At 34.4% G+C, this 18,912-nt stretch overlaps 1 protein-coding gene across 1 annotated transcript in view; it reads left to right on the top strand.

The window, feature by feature from the left end:
• LOC148945594 (polyamine-transporting ATPase 13A3-like) overlaps nucleotides 1–18,912 on the top strand; it is a 217,226-nt gene that overhangs the window by 10,921 nt on the left and 187,393 nt on the right. The window contains exons 3-4 of the mRNA XM_089099558.1: nucleotides 2,582–2,749; nucleotides 18,124–18,194. Coding sequence (XP_088955684.1) covers nucleotides 2,582–2,749; nucleotides 18,124–18,194 — 239 coding nt within the window. The remainder of the gene's footprint in view (nucleotides 1–2,581; nucleotides 2,750–18,123; nucleotides 18,195–18,912) is intronic.

Below are 18,912 nucleotides of genomic sequence, written 5' to 3'. Positions count from 1 at the left end.
TCAGGTCAAAAAATTCCATTTTTTATGTATTTTATTTTTCAGTTTAGAATCGCTATAGTTATTATGCAAGCTGCAAAAATATTTATGATATCTGAGCAATAATTTTAATCTTTTCATTCAAACTAACAAAATACCTGAAAATTCAAAAATTAGTTTTATTTTTTGTTAGGTTATGGATACTCTATACGAGTTATAAGAAGTGTTAATTAGATGAAAATATAATAAAGAACGATACGCTAAAAGACAATCATTTTAAACAAGTAGCGAGGACACGTTTAAATATACAAGGAGATAAAACTCCTCCCTGTCTAACGCCTTTCCTAACAGCTACCGAATCAGAAGTATTTGACAGCCACTTAATACGCACATAAGAATTATCATACCAATATCACAATGTAGAAATAACTGAATAATTGACTCCGGAACAAGCAAGGGAATAAAAAAATAAATAAAAATAGGATCACTTTAAAAAAACGGCATTTTTATCACTTTTATCACTTGCCTTTTCATATTACAGTCTTTTCAAAGATATTTGATTTATTAAGCAATTTTGCTAAAACAATGTACATACAGGATCGATATTACAAATGAGAATTTTGTAAGTATTATCGGTATCATGGGTTTAGTGATAGCTGAAATACAAATTAAAAGAAATTGACCCCGTGTCACTTGGAACCACCAGCCTTTTGGTTAACGGTCAATTAGATAAGGGATCATTATAGTAAAGATCGATGTTGGTATAATGTATTATTTTTTGTTGTTGTTGTTGTTTTTTAGAGCAGGGCACTTCGTATCGAAGGAGTTGTCGTAAGAACTTCGAAAATCGAAAGGGCTGATGCCCTTTTTAATAGTCGATGTGATTGGAAGGCAACTAATCCCCCTCCCTCGCCAACCCTCCCATTTGCCTTTATGTTTAAAACTAAATGTTAGCTTAAGATTAAATCAAAATCCACTGTGTTAATGCTAATTCCCAATAGGCATCTCAGCAGTATCCCAAGAACGACTGAGGGTATTATGTTCAAAATTTCGGGGCTGCTTCTGCTTTTAAAATTTAGTATATCTATTTTAAGATAAGCCTTCATAATTCAAGTATCCAGAGAAACAGGTTTTTTTTAGTATATCTTTGCCTTTATGGTAATATATGGCACATTTTTCCATTTTCACTATCATTTTCACTTGATTTGGAAAAATGGATCCCACGCCCACCCTCCCACGCCAACTTCCCACTTCTGCTCTTAAAATTTAACCAAATCAAAATAGCGTAAGTGTATCCAAGCTATCAAAGAAAGTAAACAGATTTTTTTGCGAATGGTATAAAGTTTTCCATTTCAGGTCAACTAGAGGAGGTATGTGACTAAATTAAACACTACTATTTGTGTCCAGATTTTTAAAAGGGTATATGTTGTTAAAAATTGCTGAAAATTTTTCTCCAGGATACAAATTGTAGGCCAAACTATAAAGTCTTAAAAAACGAAAACATTTAAAGTTTTTTTTTTCCCCCTGAAAAGACTGTGTCAATATAAAATGAATAGAAATTAATTAAAAAAACTTCTTCTACACAATAAGTTTTTCAAAGAAAAGTAAAGAACTCCATTAAACAAAAATGAGCAAAAATAAAATCAAATAATCTACCAAGCGTGAAACTACCACAAATCAGCATCGATAAACAAATGAAACCCAAAACGAACAGAAATGGCTGAAAACCCCTATGCCTTCTCAAGGCCAGAACATAATTTGCACTTTACTGAAGAAAAAAAAAACAAATGAATGCGCATTGTCAGTTTAATATACATACTGATATTTAGTAATCAAAATGTTAATTTTATTTGATTTATTAAAGTTATAAAAGTAAAAACATTTATATTATCATTTATATCAGTCATAGTTAATTAACATTAATTATCTATTGATTCCCAGAGACAATCACACCTTCAAAGGAAAACTACCCTTCTAAAGCTGTTTGATGCTATGTGTTTTTAGCTTTTTTTTATTTGTCACCAAGGGCTTATCCAGGATTTTGTTCGGGGGGGGGGGTATTTTTGTTATGAAGAGGGGAGGGCAAAGAATTTCGAAAAACACATCTAAAATTTGTTTATATGCTGTTTTCCTATTTTTTTACAAGAAGGAAAAAAAATTTCGGGGAAGGTCGGGGGGGAGGGGCTCAAACCTGGTAACCTGTCCCTAGATAAGACTTTGTTTTTACCCTAAGTTTTTTTGTCCGATACCAAGGCTGTATCTAAAGGGGGACATAGGGTTTGATCTCTCCCCCCCCCCTCCCCTAATCTTGTCCAACTCGTAAAAACGTAACAAAAAGCATATGAGTTTGTTAATGTTTATTTTAGTGTACCCCCCCCCCCCGAACAAAATAGTGGATGTGCTCTTGTTTAGTATCTCTTATTAACAAAAAAATGTGTACCAGCATATCGGGGTGTTTTTAGTTAAAATTGAATTCCGATTTTTCCTATTTTTTTTAGATTTAGGCTATATAAGTTTCTACTTACTTTAGAAACAGACTCGTTGATTTCATTTACAAATGCGTTTCATTCACTAGGATTTATACTTTTTTTTAATTTTTTATTAGGTTATTACTGGCTACCGCCTATCGAAACCAAAACTTATTTTCACATGGTTGTTAATTGTGTTGACTTGTGGAATTATTGGTCTTGTATTTCACTGGCAAAGGAAGTGGTATTTAGTTTTTACTAAGGTACTCTGTCCGCTGAGTGAAGCAGACGCTGTTCTAGTAAAGGTAAGTTTGCGCATTTTCTGTTTTTGGGGATTGGCTCTAGAATGTAGCGACAGGTTAACAAACACTGCTCTTAATAAGAAAAGTGGTTCGAGTTATACTTTCCAGTATTTTATCCCAATGATTCGAAAGTAAAAGGGCTTATTTATTTACTTTGGCACATCAGATTATTCATTTTGTCGGGAGAAAATAACCGAAGAAGTTTAAAAAAGAGAAAAAACATTTCTCTTAAAACGACTTCTCTTTAAGTTTCTTTTTCTTTTTTTCTAATTTTTTTTTAATTTTTCTTTTCTTTTTGTGTAGTTGGTTGGATTCTGCTTATTTTTTGATGACTGATCTTATGTTCCTTTTTTTACTCTCTTGAGTTAGTGTTTAAATGACACATATACCCTCTCGATCCTTTACAGGCCACGAAGCCTTTGCAGGAATTGTTGCAGGATCTCCCTGCCAAGTGAAAACAAAGCGACTTTGTCTTGTGAAATCTGGCTAGTTTGCCTGCTTAAAAGGGAAACTGTTGGAAAATTTCCTTTTGAATTTAACTATCTAAAAAAGATGTGCATTGAATCTTATGTCGGAATTTCAGATACACGCTTAAAAATATCAATAGTACATTTCTATAAAGGAGCTTTTTTAACACAATTTCCCTGGCCCGAGATATGAATTTTTAGACTCTAACTCAAAATAGAAACCAACTGATATCAAGATGTTTTTTCATCTGATTTTTCATTTTTGTTGAGGGAAAATAACCAAAGAAGTTTAAAAAAAGAGAAAAAGCGCTATCTTAAAACCCACTCTCTCTTAAAACACCTTCTCTTTATATTTGTATAATTATTCTTTTTGTCTAAGTTATTTGAAGTCTGTTTATTTTTTGCTGACTGATCTTATATTCCCTTTTTTATTCTCTTGAGTTTGTGTTTAAATAACACCTGATCCGTCCTTTACAGTCCACCGAACATTTTCAGGAATTGTTGTTATATATTTATTGTGTCTTTAATTCTTTATGAGTGAATCATATGAAAATGAATCGACTTTCTCCTTATTATCTTTATTAAATAAAAAAAGTTTTTTTTAACTGAAAGTAAGGAGCAATATTAAAACTTAAAACGAACAAAAATTATTACGTATATGAGGGGGTTCGTCCCTTAGTCAATACCTCGCTCTTTACGCTAAAGTTTTAATTTTGTTGTCAGTTCTTTAAGAATGACCCCTGAATCACAAAAGCCGTTTAATTAGAATAAATAGCCCTTTTGAAAGTACTAAAAAAAAGTTTATAATTATAAACTCTCCCTTATATACTAAAAGGGAGTACTAATTATAATTTTTATTTTGTTGGCCAAAATAGAACCTAAATAATGGTTGACTAATTATCATAACTTGGACTCATTATGCAGACTGGCAGCTTTAAACTCTGTAGAATGGTGGTAGCAATTAATAAAAGAAGGAACCAATATATTGATAAACTGGACGCTATATAGACTTCTGAGAGTGTCAAAATAATTGTGTCAAAATGGGAGAAAGTAACGATCTCCAAAAGGCTTGATGTTCATGGAAATTATAGTTTAAATAGCATATCAGAGTGCAATTGGAACTAGCACTGTAGGAACTAGCACTAGAAACTAGCACTAGCACAATAGGAACTAGAACTAGCAATAGATTCTAACGCCCATATGCAACGACATGGAATTTCGTATTTCCATCAAAATTCCAAAATTCCAAAGTCAATCAAAATTCCAAAGAGAAAAATTTTTACAGACAGAGCTGTTACACTGCCTAAGCAAATGGCGAAGTGGACTCTATGTTTTATTATTATAATTTTTTCCCCAATGTACTTCAGATAGAAGTTGTCGTAGAAACTTCGGAGAGAGCTTATTTGATTGGAAATTGAAAGTTCTAGTGCACTTTTAAAAGTTAAAAGTGGTTGGACCTTCCTCCCTGGGAGTGTGGCTGATTTGATGGAGGTGGCGAGAAGGAAGAAGAATTCTTCAAAAGAAGAATTTTCTAAATCTTCTAGTAAAATATCTTATCCCACAAATCACGAACTGACTTTTCATATTATTAGTTTTAAGTTTCAGATTGATTTTGCGGCACAAAAGCAAGTTGGATTTTGGGTCATCTTCTGAATGTAGTGAAAAATAGACCTATCCACCAATTCCCAAATGCCAATGAAACAGCGCAAGAATAATAATAATTTTGTATGTTGTAAAAATTTGAAAGCATTATTTGGCTACCTTTAATTCAATAAAATGACTACTATTCTGCAAAAAAATGAAAAAATTTTTGAAAATAACAATAAATTCAACTAAAACTAATTATCAGTTCAAATTTCGCATGTACGTGCTCCGTTCAGAAAATGTAAAGATGATAGATTAATCGCTAGATTTATTCAACAACCAACAATTCAACAATAGATTCAAACGACAAAACAAGCTTTTTATTGTAGAAAAGTAGAGTACCTTTTCTGAATCCGTCTAATAGATAATAGGTTTTAAAATCATGGACACAAAAGAAAAGTTTTTTTTGGAAAGAAGAACTTTCAAGGCCCCACGGGAGACGAGTCTTCCCTTAAATACTTCAAATTGCGACTTTCGACCGAAACATCTTTTTTTTCGTTGTAATTATAAGTGTTGTTTCAAAAAGTTCCGTGCGAAAGTCCTAATAATCCGAAATTAATTAATTTTAATATTTTTTGTGATATTTTGTATTCGAATTTTGTTAATAAATGAATTTTTTTCTAATAAATGAAAATTTTGTTAAAATTTTGTCAAAATAAGTCCCATAATTGCCAGACTTCGCATAAAAAAACTCACCTCAAAACTTCTTTTTTTAGGAGGTGTCGAAAAACTTAAAAAAGAGATCTAAAATCTAAAAGACCAATCATTCCTTACTGAGAAATACACAGGAAATGTTTAACGGGGTTTAGGTGGTTTTTGGGATTACCACCCCCCATAAAGCCTCCCCCCTTGTTATCTGTTAAATTGTTGTATCAACACTTGCAAATTGATTGGTATAGTCCTAGAATGGTGGTTTAAAAATTTGACTGAAGAATAACCCAATTTCTCTGGCCCTTATTTTCTTTTATGTAGTTACAAGTGACTAAATTGACTGAATGCATTTGTAAAATATACATGGTAGAAGATTATCTAGGATTTGAAAGAACAATTTGCGAATGAAAGAACACAATTGCAGAAGTGTGGACCCCCTTTTTTTGTCAATGGAATGAATTTTCCCTGCTAAGTAACCTTTTGTTGTGTAAAGTTAAACTTAACAAATTTTATGTCTTTAGAAATTATCATCAAAAGTCAATTCTTATAAAGTATTTATTGCCATCGAAACTTTTCTTCAAAGTTTCGGTTACTGTAAACAACAGTCGCTCTTTATTTACAGTACGTTGCCACATAACTGTTTAATGTATAAAAATCCACATAAATTTTAACATTTCCATTTAAATATCGATAAAAGAAAATTCCTGGTAGTACTTGCCTTCCCCTCCTGAAAAGTTTTTTGACAACGCTCTGTCCCCCCATGCCTCTTTGCCTCTCCATTTGTATGCTGGAAAGTATATTAATGTAATCTTGTTCGTTTAAAAAAAAAAATACTATTTTGAAAGTAGCTTTCACTCAGAAGCACCTATTTACAGGGTTAATCGAAATGAAGGGAGATTAGAGATCAATATGTACATCCTCCTCCAGATCCTTTCCTATATTTGCCTGCATACTCACGGAAGGATAGAATGTTTAGGTGTAAAAATAGACTTTTTGAGGCATAAGGCATCCACACCCCACCTACGAAATCACCCAATTACACTAACCACACGGTGTTATAGCCTTTGAAACTAGGAACCCGATATATAGTTTCAACAGTTTTTAATTTATTGGCTACTACATAACTCACAATTGTTAGCAAATTTGCCTCCTTTGAGTCAAAATTCTAGTTTGTTGCCAACAATCTTAATTAAACGGCCACAATTGTGGCACAATCTTTTTGGCTGCGTAAAACGGCAAATTCTAACCCCGTTCTAACGTCTAACGTTCTAACGTTCTAACTGTCTTCCAATTTACGCACTTTTCGTCGATTTTATTACCAAAAATCCTCTTTTCTATAGTAGCCATCTCCGAATCAAAATCTAGGATATGGCTTAACCACCAATTTCAATCCATAACAGGTCATGTATGAGAGGGGGCAATGCTCTTATTACTTAAGACGCAAGATTGAAGCCAGAAATCTCAATTTGTGTAGTGAGTTTAAAAGTGTGTCGGTTACATTTCGGTGATATTTTTAAAACAAGAATATATCATGCAGATCACGATTGGGATCATCAATTCTCTGAAAATAAGGAAACAGTTTTAATTTCCTCCTAATAATTTAAAGAATGTAATTGTTTATTGCTGATCGGATAAGATCAATTCTGAAATAACGTTAAATAGCACGTATTTGTAGGTAAGTCATGTGAGTTTTCTTCGAGAGTTTAAATTACCAATTATTTCCGCCCTCTGGGGCATGGGCGCCGGCAAGGGGGAGGGGAGGGGTCAGGGGGCCATGCTTCCCCCCCCCCCGCCCCCTGGAAATTCGGGACTATAAAGTAATTATAAGGAAACCAAGGAAAGAGAGCAGAATAGGGAAAAATGTTTGTTGCCCCATTGTTGGCTGCCTGCCAATAGATTTTGACCCATAAAAAGGAAAATATAAGTTCTAATTTTTGACTGAGTAACCTCTAACCGGTTTTCCATAAACACTTTTCTTCACGATCCTCGTCAATAATGAAAGTAAAAGAGCCTAACTATTGATAAAATTCAGTTAAAGAATCAGCTTTTTATGGTGATCTTAAATATGTATTTGTTTATTAGTAATTAGTGCAGTTATTAGAACACAAGAAAGTTCGTACAGTCATAGAAAACACAAGGAAAACAACTTATGAGGGGCAATTCCGGTAAGAATATGCCGTCAACTTTTGCTTGCACTGAAAGAGTAGCCTACCCATTAGCTGATATATGAAGCCACTATAACCAGAAATGTTTCCCCTTGACGGAACGCAAAGAATTTCTGTATTTCCCCCTGAGCGGATACGTTTTTTGAGTTTTCCAATTTTTTGAAAAACACATATCAATTTTTTTGTTTCTAGGAGTGATTGTATTTATCTATTTGTCACTTTGAAAAAGATTAAAATTTTTACAGTTATGAAGTATAAAATTGTCAAATGTGTTGGCTTTTGGCATTCAAAATTAAATTAAAAATATTGAACTATGATTTTTTATTTGATTTTCTTAATCTTAGTTTTGATGTTTTACTTTGAACAGGTTACTTAGATAATGTGTTATTTTTTAAAACACTGAGTCTAAGGACATTAATTATTTTAGTGCTTGATAACCAAATTCAAAACTGTCGATATTAAAATATCCGTCCAACCCTTCGGCATTGCTCAACAGAACTTAATGCTGCGAGTTTGTATCTTAGTTTTTGTATGTAGGCTATTATTTTCTGTATTTTTTGTAACTAATTACTTTTTTCATTTTTATATAATTTTACTTTAATTGACATGCTTCTTCCATTGCCTTTAGAAAATTGTTTGTCTCTAAGCTTCATTAAACAAAGAAAATAAAACAATTTTTTTCAACTGAAAGTAAGGAGCAGCATTAAAACTTAAAACGAAGAGAAATTATTACGTATATGACGGGGGTTACCCCCCTCCTCAACACCTCGCTCTTCAAGCTACAGTTTTTCGGCACTTTAAAAAAAGTTACTTATTGTTCTAATTAAACGACCCTTGTGTTTTAGGAATCGTTTTTAAAGAATTGGGACAAAATTTAAACTTCAACACAAAAAGCGACACGATGAAGAGGGGGCAACCCCCCTCATACGCGTAATAATATCTGTTCGTTTTATGTTTTAATGTTGCTCCTTACTTTCAGTTGAAAAAAAAAATTTATTTAATTTTTAATCGTTTTTTAAATAACGCCAGGATACCTGGCCACACCTGCACGGAAAAATCCTCCTCCCCATAGAAATACCCTCTGGACAATTCAATCCTGGCGAAAATTTACCCCAGACAATTAGCCTTAACATCTCCACGCGTAGAATTAAATCGGTAAAGAGAAAGCAAGGCATATACAGAAATTTCGTATATGAATTCTGGCAATTTCACCCAGCGTAAAATTTCTCCTGAAAATTTCACTCCCATGGAAACTATCCTCTCTATTGAAAATTCTCCCAGCGGAAAATTCGTCCTCCCCTCCCCAGCCGAGAAATGTATGCATACTTCCCAATAACAAATAAAACAAAGGGAGATTTTTATAACTTAAAAACCTTTCCCCTGGGGCTGTTGTGGATCATTTTATCTCCAAAGACGTAGTTATTGGGCCTTTCAACGATGCTGAAAAAAAATCTATTTCAACATATTAATCGAATGATTTTTGGAAAAAAGTGACGTGGGAGGGGGCCTAGTTGCCCTCCAATTTTTTGGTCATTTGAAGAGGGAACAAGAACTTTTCATTTCCATTAGAATGAGCCCTATCCAGACGTTCTAGGCCCACTGGATCAATAAGACCACCCCTGGAAAAAAAACAACAACAAAAAAAAAAACAAATAAACACGCATCCGTGATTTACCTTCTGGTAAAAATTACAAAATTCCACATTTTTGCAGATAGGAGCTTGAAACATCTACGGTAGGGTTTTTTGATACGCTGAATCTGATGGTATTATTTTTATTAAAATTATATGACTTCAAGGGGGTCTTGCCACTATTTTTCGGAATTACGACAAATTTTCTCAGGCTCGTAGCTTTTGATAGGTAAGACTAAACTTAATGAAACATATATATTTGAAATCAGCATAATGAGCCAATTTTTTTGATATATTAGTTGGTATCAAAATTCAGTTTTTTAGAGTTTCGGTTACTATTGAGCTGGGTCGCTCTGTACTTCCACTTAATTACCACCAACTGTTTAATTACTCATCAAAATCCAAACAGAGATCATTGAAATATTGATCTTTTTTCTGCGTTACCAAAAGCACTGTATTCATAAAACTTTACAGTTTCATGAAATGTAATCAAACAAATAGAAAAGGACTTTCTACTAAAGTAAGGAGCAAGTATACAACTTAAAACAAATATAAATTACTCTGTATATAAGGGGGACTGTCCCCTTTTTGACAACTTGTTCATTAAAAAAAAAAGTTTTTTAGTGCTTTGAAAAATGTTTTTTTTTCTAATTGCAATTTTTCTATTTGGAAAAAAGGCAAACTGCACAGTAAAGAGTAAGGAGCTAAGGAGGAGACAGCCCCCTACATATAACTATTAATCTGTTCAAATAGGTTTCAAATCTATTCCTTGCTTTCAGTTGAAAAGCTCCTTTTTTATTTAATTTCTGATTATTTTCCAAACCATACCCAGGCCTAACCAAGATATAATTTGAGATACCAGTCCCTTAAATCCCTGGTCAATAGCTTTTAAAATGTGTAAATCAATAATTGTACGTTGATTAGTACCGTTCTACGTTTAAATTTCCAATTTCAATTTTGAGTAAAATTTGAATATACTTAAAAAATTGGCGATGAATAATAATTTTGGTAAAAAGTCCGTGTTAATATTACTACTAAATAATTTTGGTTGGATGAAAAGCAGGATTATTGTTTCTATGGATCGAAATTCTGTGAGGCTTTTGATCTTCTACATAATTGAAGCCATCACAACCTCTACAATAGGATTTTCTATCGATAAATAAATTCCATATATCTTTTTAAAATACATTGAAATACTTCATATAAATTAAAAAAAAATATTACCATTGAAAATTGCTGAAAACTAAGTTCCTAGCAGTATTTGCTACCCCATAGAAATTTCATGGCGGGGTGATGACGGCCTGCCTTGCCCTTCTCACCTCTGTGGTGGTAGATATGGGAATGTAAAATGTTAGCTGTATAGAGAAACATTCTAATTAATTCCTAATCCCCTTTCCTCTCTCAACATTCATCCGAAGCCCCATGAAGAGTAAGCAGTTTGTCCATAAAGATTTACTTTTGTAGGAATTTACCCTACCCCCACCTAGGCAATGACTTACACCCCTTCATTATAGCTGATACGCAATAACTGATCATCAAACATAGCATAATTTCATTACAAATAAAGCGAATCATCTTGGTTGAATCCAGTACTGCCACCTCGTGGTATTACTTCTTTTGGAACTGGGAAGCCTTAAATATGGTTATTGATACTTTTAAATCAATTAGCTTTTCAGGATTTTAAATTGATTGCCAATTTTTCCTCTTCGGGGTAAAGTCGTAGTTTGGTGCCATAAACCACCTAAACTTTCACCCAACCAACAGTGCTGTTTTGGAGTCTGCCCCCCGGGAAATTTTCTGCCGGTGCCCTTGGTCTGGGGCGTGGGAAAAAACTTGATCTGTTTTGCTTACATTACTTTGTATTTCTGAGCCTTCAAGAGGGGCAGGGGACTGGCCCCATTCACCCTCAAAATATCTATGCATACGTTTTATACGTTGTCGTTTTGATTTTTGATTTTACACAAATCATTAATGAATATGACTGGTCAGTACAGCACGATCCACGCCACCAATAGTAACCAGAAATCTTTGAAAAACAGTTTGAAAATAACAGAATTTAAAATAAAGATTTCGATTTTTTTGCTGATTCCGGAAATTTAATATTCATTAACTTTAAAGTTACTCCATCAACAGTTATTAGTAGAAGAATATTTCGATTAAAAAAGGGTTAAAAAAGATCCTGATCGGAATTGTGCTATCAAATTCACTTTTCGCAAAAACTCTAAAGAGGAGGTTTGAATACCTGGTAAAATTTTACAAAATTTTACGTAATTTTACCAAGAAGGACGTCGCGGATGTAGTTTTTTTTTCTCAGTGGGGGTGATCATATCAAAGCAGTGTATATAGCGTTGGCTTCAATGTATTACTATTTATTTATTTATTTTTCACAGGCCCTTCATATGGAAGTGGTGGTTTTATATACTTTGGAGAGGCTCATTCGATTTAAAATTGAAAGTTCTAGTGCCCTTTTTAAGAATCAAAAATGATCGGAGGGCAAACAGCCCTCCCCCGTACCATTTTTTTCCCCAAATGCATCAGATCAAAATTTTTAGATATCTGTTTTATTCAAAACAGTTCAAATGCCAAATAATCATGCCTTCGGGTTGGCAGAACCCATTGCCTCCGGGTCAAGGGCTGTAAGTTGTCCATTGTTAACGTATAAGGTTCTTATGGACAAGATGGTTGTATAAACTTCGGAGGAGGCTCATCAGGTCGAAAGCCGCAAGCTTTAGTTCCCTTTTTAAGAGTCAAAAGTGATCGGAGGGCAACAAAAAGCAGCCCCCAAGTCTTTTTTTTTCCCAAATGCATCCAATCAAAATTCCGAGATATACATTTAGTTCAAAATAGCCTAAACATCAAATAACTATGCCTCCGGCTTTGATCCCTCCCCAGCCCCGAGACAAGGGCTGTAAGTTATGCGAGTTGTCCATTGTTAACTTATAAGGTTTTATGGAAGGGGTGGTCTCATAAACTTGGGAGGGGGCTCATTCTTTTCAAAATTGAAAGTTATAGTGCCTTTATTCTGCATCAAAAGTGATCATAGGGCAACTAGCCCTCCTCCCATGCTCTTTTCCCCAAAATGCATAAGATTATAATTTTGATATACCCATTTTTCGAAATAGCCCAAAGGTCAAATTACTTGCACCTAGGTTGACAACCCCCCCCCCTCATCAGCCCCAAGGGCGAGGGCGGTTAGTTATGAAAGTTGTTCATTGCTAACCTATAAGTTTTTATTAGGAAGAGGGCATGTTTGATCCTGCGTTAAAGAAGGCCTTGAAAAGGCCTGGGGGCATTAAGGTGAAACTTCAATGAAATGTTGAGAAGGATGCCGAACAGAGTCAAAACGTGCTATATACTTGCTGGCTGTGAAAATGGAATAGTAGTAGCACCTAAAGAACGACTGAGGTATGAAACTTTCAATGTATGTTGAAGAGATGTTGGAAGGGGAACCACCCCTCTCCCTTCTTGCCCTTTTGAGATTTCCCCTCTGTTCAACACTGGTCGAAATTTTGTAATTGCCATTTTGTTCAAACTAGTCAAAAGGTCTAAAATCCATACCTCCAGGGATGCCCTTTCTCCCCTAACCCTGGGGCAAGCATTGTAAATTATGAAATGTGCCGATTGTTTACATTCAGGATTACATTCCTGAAATAATTATAATTTTATTTTTATAAATAAATGTTTTAATTACTAATTATAATTATAAAAGTAATTACCAATTACTAATTATAAAAGGGAAAATATTTGATTCTGAGTGTTTCCGAGAAGGCTAAGGACATTAATTTGAGAGTTTGGAGAATTTTGAGGGGTAGTTTGTATCAAACAGTTCTAGGCAACGAACTGTAAGTTCGTTACAGGTCGTTACCACGAACTGTAAGTAAGGATTGACCCGGCTCCATAGTAACCGAAACTCTAAAAAACGGAATTGTGATACCAATAGATACATCAAAAGAATCACATTTTTATGCTGATTTCAAATATATAAGTTTCCTCAAGTTTAGTCAAGTTTAGTTCCCATTAAAAGTAACGCGCCTGCGAAAATTTGCCTTATTTTCGAAAAAAGGGGGAAACACCCCCTATAAGTCATAGAACCTTGATGAAAATAACACCATCAGATTCAGTGCATCAGAGGACCCTAATGTAGAGGTTTCAAGCTCCTATCCACAAAAATGTGGAATTTCCTATTTTTTGCCAGAAGACATATCACGGATGCGTGTTTATTGTTTTTTTTCCCCAGGAGTAATCGTATCGACCCAGTAGTCCTGGAATATAGCAGGAGGGTTCATTTGAATGGAAAGTAATAGTTCTAATGCCATTTTTAAGTGACCAAAAAAATAGAGGCCAACTAGGCCCCCTCCCACCCCCATTTTTCCCCCCAAAGTCACCCGATCAAAACTTTGAGGTAGCCATTTTGTTCAGTATGGTCAAAAATATAGTAACTATGTCTTTGAGGATGATTTAATCCCCCACAGTCCCCGGGGGAAGGGCTGCAAGTTATGATTTTTCCCAATGTTTACATATAGTATTGGTTATTGGGAAATATACAGACGTTTTTAGGAGGGATTTTTTCTGGTAGTGGGGGGGGGGTCTGGTCGGGGGTTATGTGGAAGGATCTTTCCATGGAGGAAGGGACGTTGCTATGAAGGGGGCACCAAATTTACCAGCATTATTTAAAAAAACGATCAGAAATTAAATTAAAAAAAACACGTTTTTCAACTGAAAGTAAGGAGCAACATCAAAACTTAAAACGAACAGAAATCATTACGTATATGATTGGGTTCTGCCCGTAGTCAATACCTCACTCTTTACACAAAAGTTTTTTTTTAGTCATTCCATAAGAGCTATTTATTCTAATTAACGGCCTTTGTGATTAAGGGGTCATTTTTAAAGAATTGGAAGAAAATTCGAACTTTAACGCAAAGAGCGAGGTATTGGCTAGGGGGTGAAACCCCCTAATATACGTAATAAAAACATACCAATATAGAAATTAGTTACGTAAGTTAATTAGTAAATTACGTATATTTATTACTAATAAAAAAGTTCGTAAATAAAATTAAACATATTTCGAGAAAGCCATTTCACCAAAAAAAAGTAAAATTAATATGTAAATTTCCTTGTAATTATTCATGTACGGTGAGCCAAAATCAAAACCGGCATTAATTCAAAAATATTCAGAAATTAAATAAAAAAAAACAAGTTTTTTTAAATTGAAAGTAAGGAGCGACGTTAAAACTTAAAACCAACAGAAATTATTCCGTATTTGAAAGGGGCTGTCCCCTCCTCAACGCCTCGCTCTTTACGCTAAAGTTTTTTATTGTTTAAAAAAATAAAGTTGTGAGACAGAGTCAAACTTTAGCGTAAAGAGCGAGGCGTTGAGGAGGGGACAGCCCCTTTCAAATACAGGATAATTTCTGTTCGTTTTAAGTTTTAATGTCGCTCCTAACTTTCAATTAAAATTTTTTTTATTTTATTTAATTAAATCAAAACGGCACTATTTACATCCAGTTTATCAAAAGGAGGATCTGCAATATTTTAAGAACGGATGAGGGTATTAAGTTGATACTTTACTTGACATGTTGAGGGGAATATTGAAAGTGGTTGGAGGTTGTGCCCTTTTTGGTTTACCCCATTCCAAAATATTCCATCAAAATTTTGAAATAGGCACCTTGTTCAAAATAATCGAATAATCGTGCCAAAGGTTAAATAACTATGCCTATGGGGATGACATCTCTCTCTCCCCCAGTTTTTGAGAGGGATGCCGAAAACAATAAAACACACTGTGTGCTTGCGGGTTGTGTGAAGGGTGTATAAAAAATGTGTAAGAAACGGCTGAGGTTATTAAGTTAAAAAGCTGCCATGGGAGGGCAACCAGCGCCCCTTGTCCTTTTTAGATGCTCCCTTCCCTCATCAATGATCATGATCTTGAAAAGGCGATTTTTTTCAAAACAAGCAAAAGATCTAGTAACTATTCCTCAGGGGATTTAATACCTTCCACAACAGCCAGGGCAAGGATAGTATATTACAAAATTTTCCCTTTTTTACATGCTGGATGCATCATTAGGAAAAGGGGTGTATGTTTGAAAAGCCTTACGCCGGGAAATTTTGAGGAGCGTGTTAAGCTTAATCAGAAGATACTATGTGCTTCCAGTTTATCGAAAAGATGTATCTTCAGTATCTCAAGAACGGCAGAGGGTATTAAGTTCAAACTTTAAAAGCATTTTGAGGAGGATGTTAAAAAGTGATCAGAGGGCAACCAGTCCCTCTAGTGTTCCCTTCTTAGCTACCGTCCCTCCAAAAATATCTGATCAAAATTTTGGAATAGCCATCTTGTTCAAAATAGTCGAAAAGTCAAATAACTATACCTCCAGGGATGACATAACCGCCCACAGCTCCTGGGGCAAGTGTCTTAAGTTATATAAGTTGCCCATTGCTTATGTACAAGGTTGGTTTTTGGGACAAGGGGACATTTTTTGTCCTGAGTTTCCAAAAAGTCTAAAGGTGCTAAGGTAAAACTTTTGGAACATTTTGAGGGGGATGTCAAACAAAATCAAAACACACTAAGTGCAGGACGGTGATCATAGGGAAACAACAGCATTATCTAAGGAACAGCTAAGGATATTAAGTTTAAATGCATGAAACTTTAAAGGCATGTTGAAAAGGATGTTTAAACAGGAACAGATGCAAACCAGCCCCCCCCCCCCTCCCGCCCTTTTAGATTATCCCCTTAGCACAAACTTAAAAAGTAATTTTGTTAAAAATAGTTAAAACAAAAGCTATGCCTCTGAAGATGTCACGCTCCCAGAGCCCCCGGGGCAAGGAATGTAAATTATGCAATTTTTCCATTTTTCATTTTTGCAGGATTTGTCATTTTTTAAATTTCGTAATAAAATATAATAAAATCGCTTACTACAGTCATCGCTTTGCAGAGATGGAAACCTCAAACTTTACAAAGATTTTTTTGCGCTTATGCCCGATTATGCCAAAGATTATGCCCGAACCCACATCATAGTCATCTCTGTCGATAAAAAGCCAATTTTTCAGATAGAGTTTTTTCTTGATAAAAAAAAAACAAACTGTATTTCAGGAGCGGAAAATTAAACTGGCAAGAAACTGGTTTAAAAAGTTTGCATAAACAATAATATTTTCTGTGCTATTCTGTACTAATACTATGTCTTTGAATCTTTTGTTTAGCTCCTGTTACAGACAGATTGATTGCTGTTACAAGCCCCCTTCTTTTTTAGCTTAAAAGATTATGCCTTGACTTTTAATTCTAATTGCTCAACGTAAATTTTATGTTTGAATAATGATCAATTCCAGAAAGTACGAACAGCATACATAATTGGCGCTGAAGTCGTGGACAATTTTAGTTTAATCGATAAACATGACTATAATATGGCCTGAGGGGTATTAGGCTTTAAGGGAACAACCAAAAACATCAAAGGCATTACTTCAGCTTCCTCTTAGTAAAGATTCGTGTGCCCACCCTCCTATGTCACTTTTTACTCATTTGTTCTTTTTTCCCAACCACCTGGTATGGAAGGGGTTGTCCTTATTCTATTGGAAATCGGATGATCTAGCACTTTTTTTAAGATACAAAAGGTATTTGAGGGCTACCTACCCCCTTCTATGCTGTTTTTTCTACCTACACCCCTCTCGTAGCCCACCAATACATTGGATCAGTACTTCCAGACAATATTATTATCAGAATAATCAAACGGTTCAGTAAATTTTCCTCCAGGGATGATAAGATTCCCAAAGCCCCTTGGGCAAGGGCCTTAAATTGCACAAATCGCTATTTGTTGATAGGTAGGTTTATTTTTGATAAAAGGGGAGGGAGCATGTTTGATCCTGGGTGTCTGATTAACTCGAAACTTTCAGGTGTCGGGCACGGGGCCAAGAGGAGCAGAGCCGGACTTAAAAACAATTTCTGCTTGGATACACGGACTCCTTAGAAATGGTGTCTCGAAAGCGACTAAAATAATTTTTTGATGTCCTGGTATCCTTTAATCCCTGGGACATGGGGACTACAGCGTACAGGGAAGAATTAAAATGAAGATTAGTTTCCTCGAAAATGAGACTGAAAAGGGGCCATATTATTGTTGAGGGCTCCCAAGTATTGGACCTGAAAATGGTTCAAAACACTTTTTCCTGTCACCTTTAGACTTCAAAAAAATTAAATGAACTAGGGAGACCAAAATTTGTTTGGGATGGAATAGGGTTATAAGGGGCCCAGGAATGCGCAAAAAAGCTTTTCGGAATAGGCCAGTTAGCTCAAAAGTCATAACCCTAAGTCCTTGGGCCATAAGTACTCAAATGGACAGTAAAAAATAAAAATAAGTTTTATTCGGCATAAATTGGGGTCCAAAAGGTGGCTAAACTTTTTCTGGTTGAGGTATGGGCCCCCCCGAATACCAGAAAAGGGCCCGAGAAACTTAATTTTCAAATGACTTGAAACTTCCACCTTTGCTATGGTTAGGCTGAACCATTGCCTGGGCTGAAAAGACCAAAAGGTGGGAGGGGTGGTAGGGAGCCTGGAAACAGGCCAAAAAACTGTTTTTCCCTTATCAACTGGAAGCTTGCAGATCTATATATATAATTTTCGAGAAGATCGATCAGTTTGAAACAAGTGGTATTCGTGATATGTTCATAAGTCTGTGAATTTCACCAGTATAAGAGCTGTTCATTTTTTTTTTTTTAGTTTTTTTTTTTTTTTTTTTTTTTTTTTTTTTGTCATTTTCTTAGTTTTGGCATGGTAGGTTTGTCCTATTTTTTATTTCAGTTCATTTTTTATAATCCTAAAACTATTTTTCTTTTTCTCAGGAGACATTTAAGAAAAATGAACACCGCTATTTCATTAAGAAAGTCATAGAAGAAACATTTGAATCTGCATGGTATGTGTTCTTTTTTCCTTAGTCTTTCCTTTCTCCTAACGTTTAAAATCTTGGTAATGGCCAATTTATGATATACAAACCAGTATATAAACAAATATATATATATATATAGTATATATATATATATATATATATATATATATATATATATATATATATATATATATATATATATATATATATATATATATATATATATATATATATATATATATATATATATATATATATATATATATATATATATATATATATATATATATATATATATATATATATATATATGAATGAATGAATGAATGATTTTTATTACCCATCCTTAACAATACAAAAAAAGTAAAAATGGAGTAGAGAGAAAATGAAAAGAAAACAACAACACATCAAACAAACGAGCAACTTAAATTAATACTTCAAAAACCAATGGCGAAACTATTTACATAAAAAGAAAACCATTACACAGTACCAACTATAGCTTCAAACATACTATGCGTTGGGTCTAAAGATTTCAGGAACTTTTCCCTCCTGGTCACGATCACGACGAAGGGGTCATCGAGGCCGTAACGTGCTGAAATCTGGCGGTTTCTTTGCCAGGGGGGAAGGCTAAGCAGATATTTTGTAAACTTATAGAACACTCTACGGATTGTTTTTTTATCATCAACAGTGAAAACAGACCAGAAAGGTGACAAATCTAAGATATGAAGGGTGGCAAAGGAATTGA

The sequence above is a fragment of the Artemia sp. Qi Xiang Cuo genome, chromosome 13, assembly GCF_049724085.1.
Source record: "Artemia sp. Qi Xiang Cuo chromosome 13, ASM4972408v1, whole genome shotgun sequence".
In the NCBI taxonomy this organism is placed as follows: domain Eukaryota; kingdom Metazoa; phylum Arthropoda; class Branchiopoda; order Anostraca; family Artemiidae; genus Artemia; species Artemia sp. Qi Xiang Cuo.
This window is presented reverse-complemented; position numbering and strand designations above follow the sequence as displayed.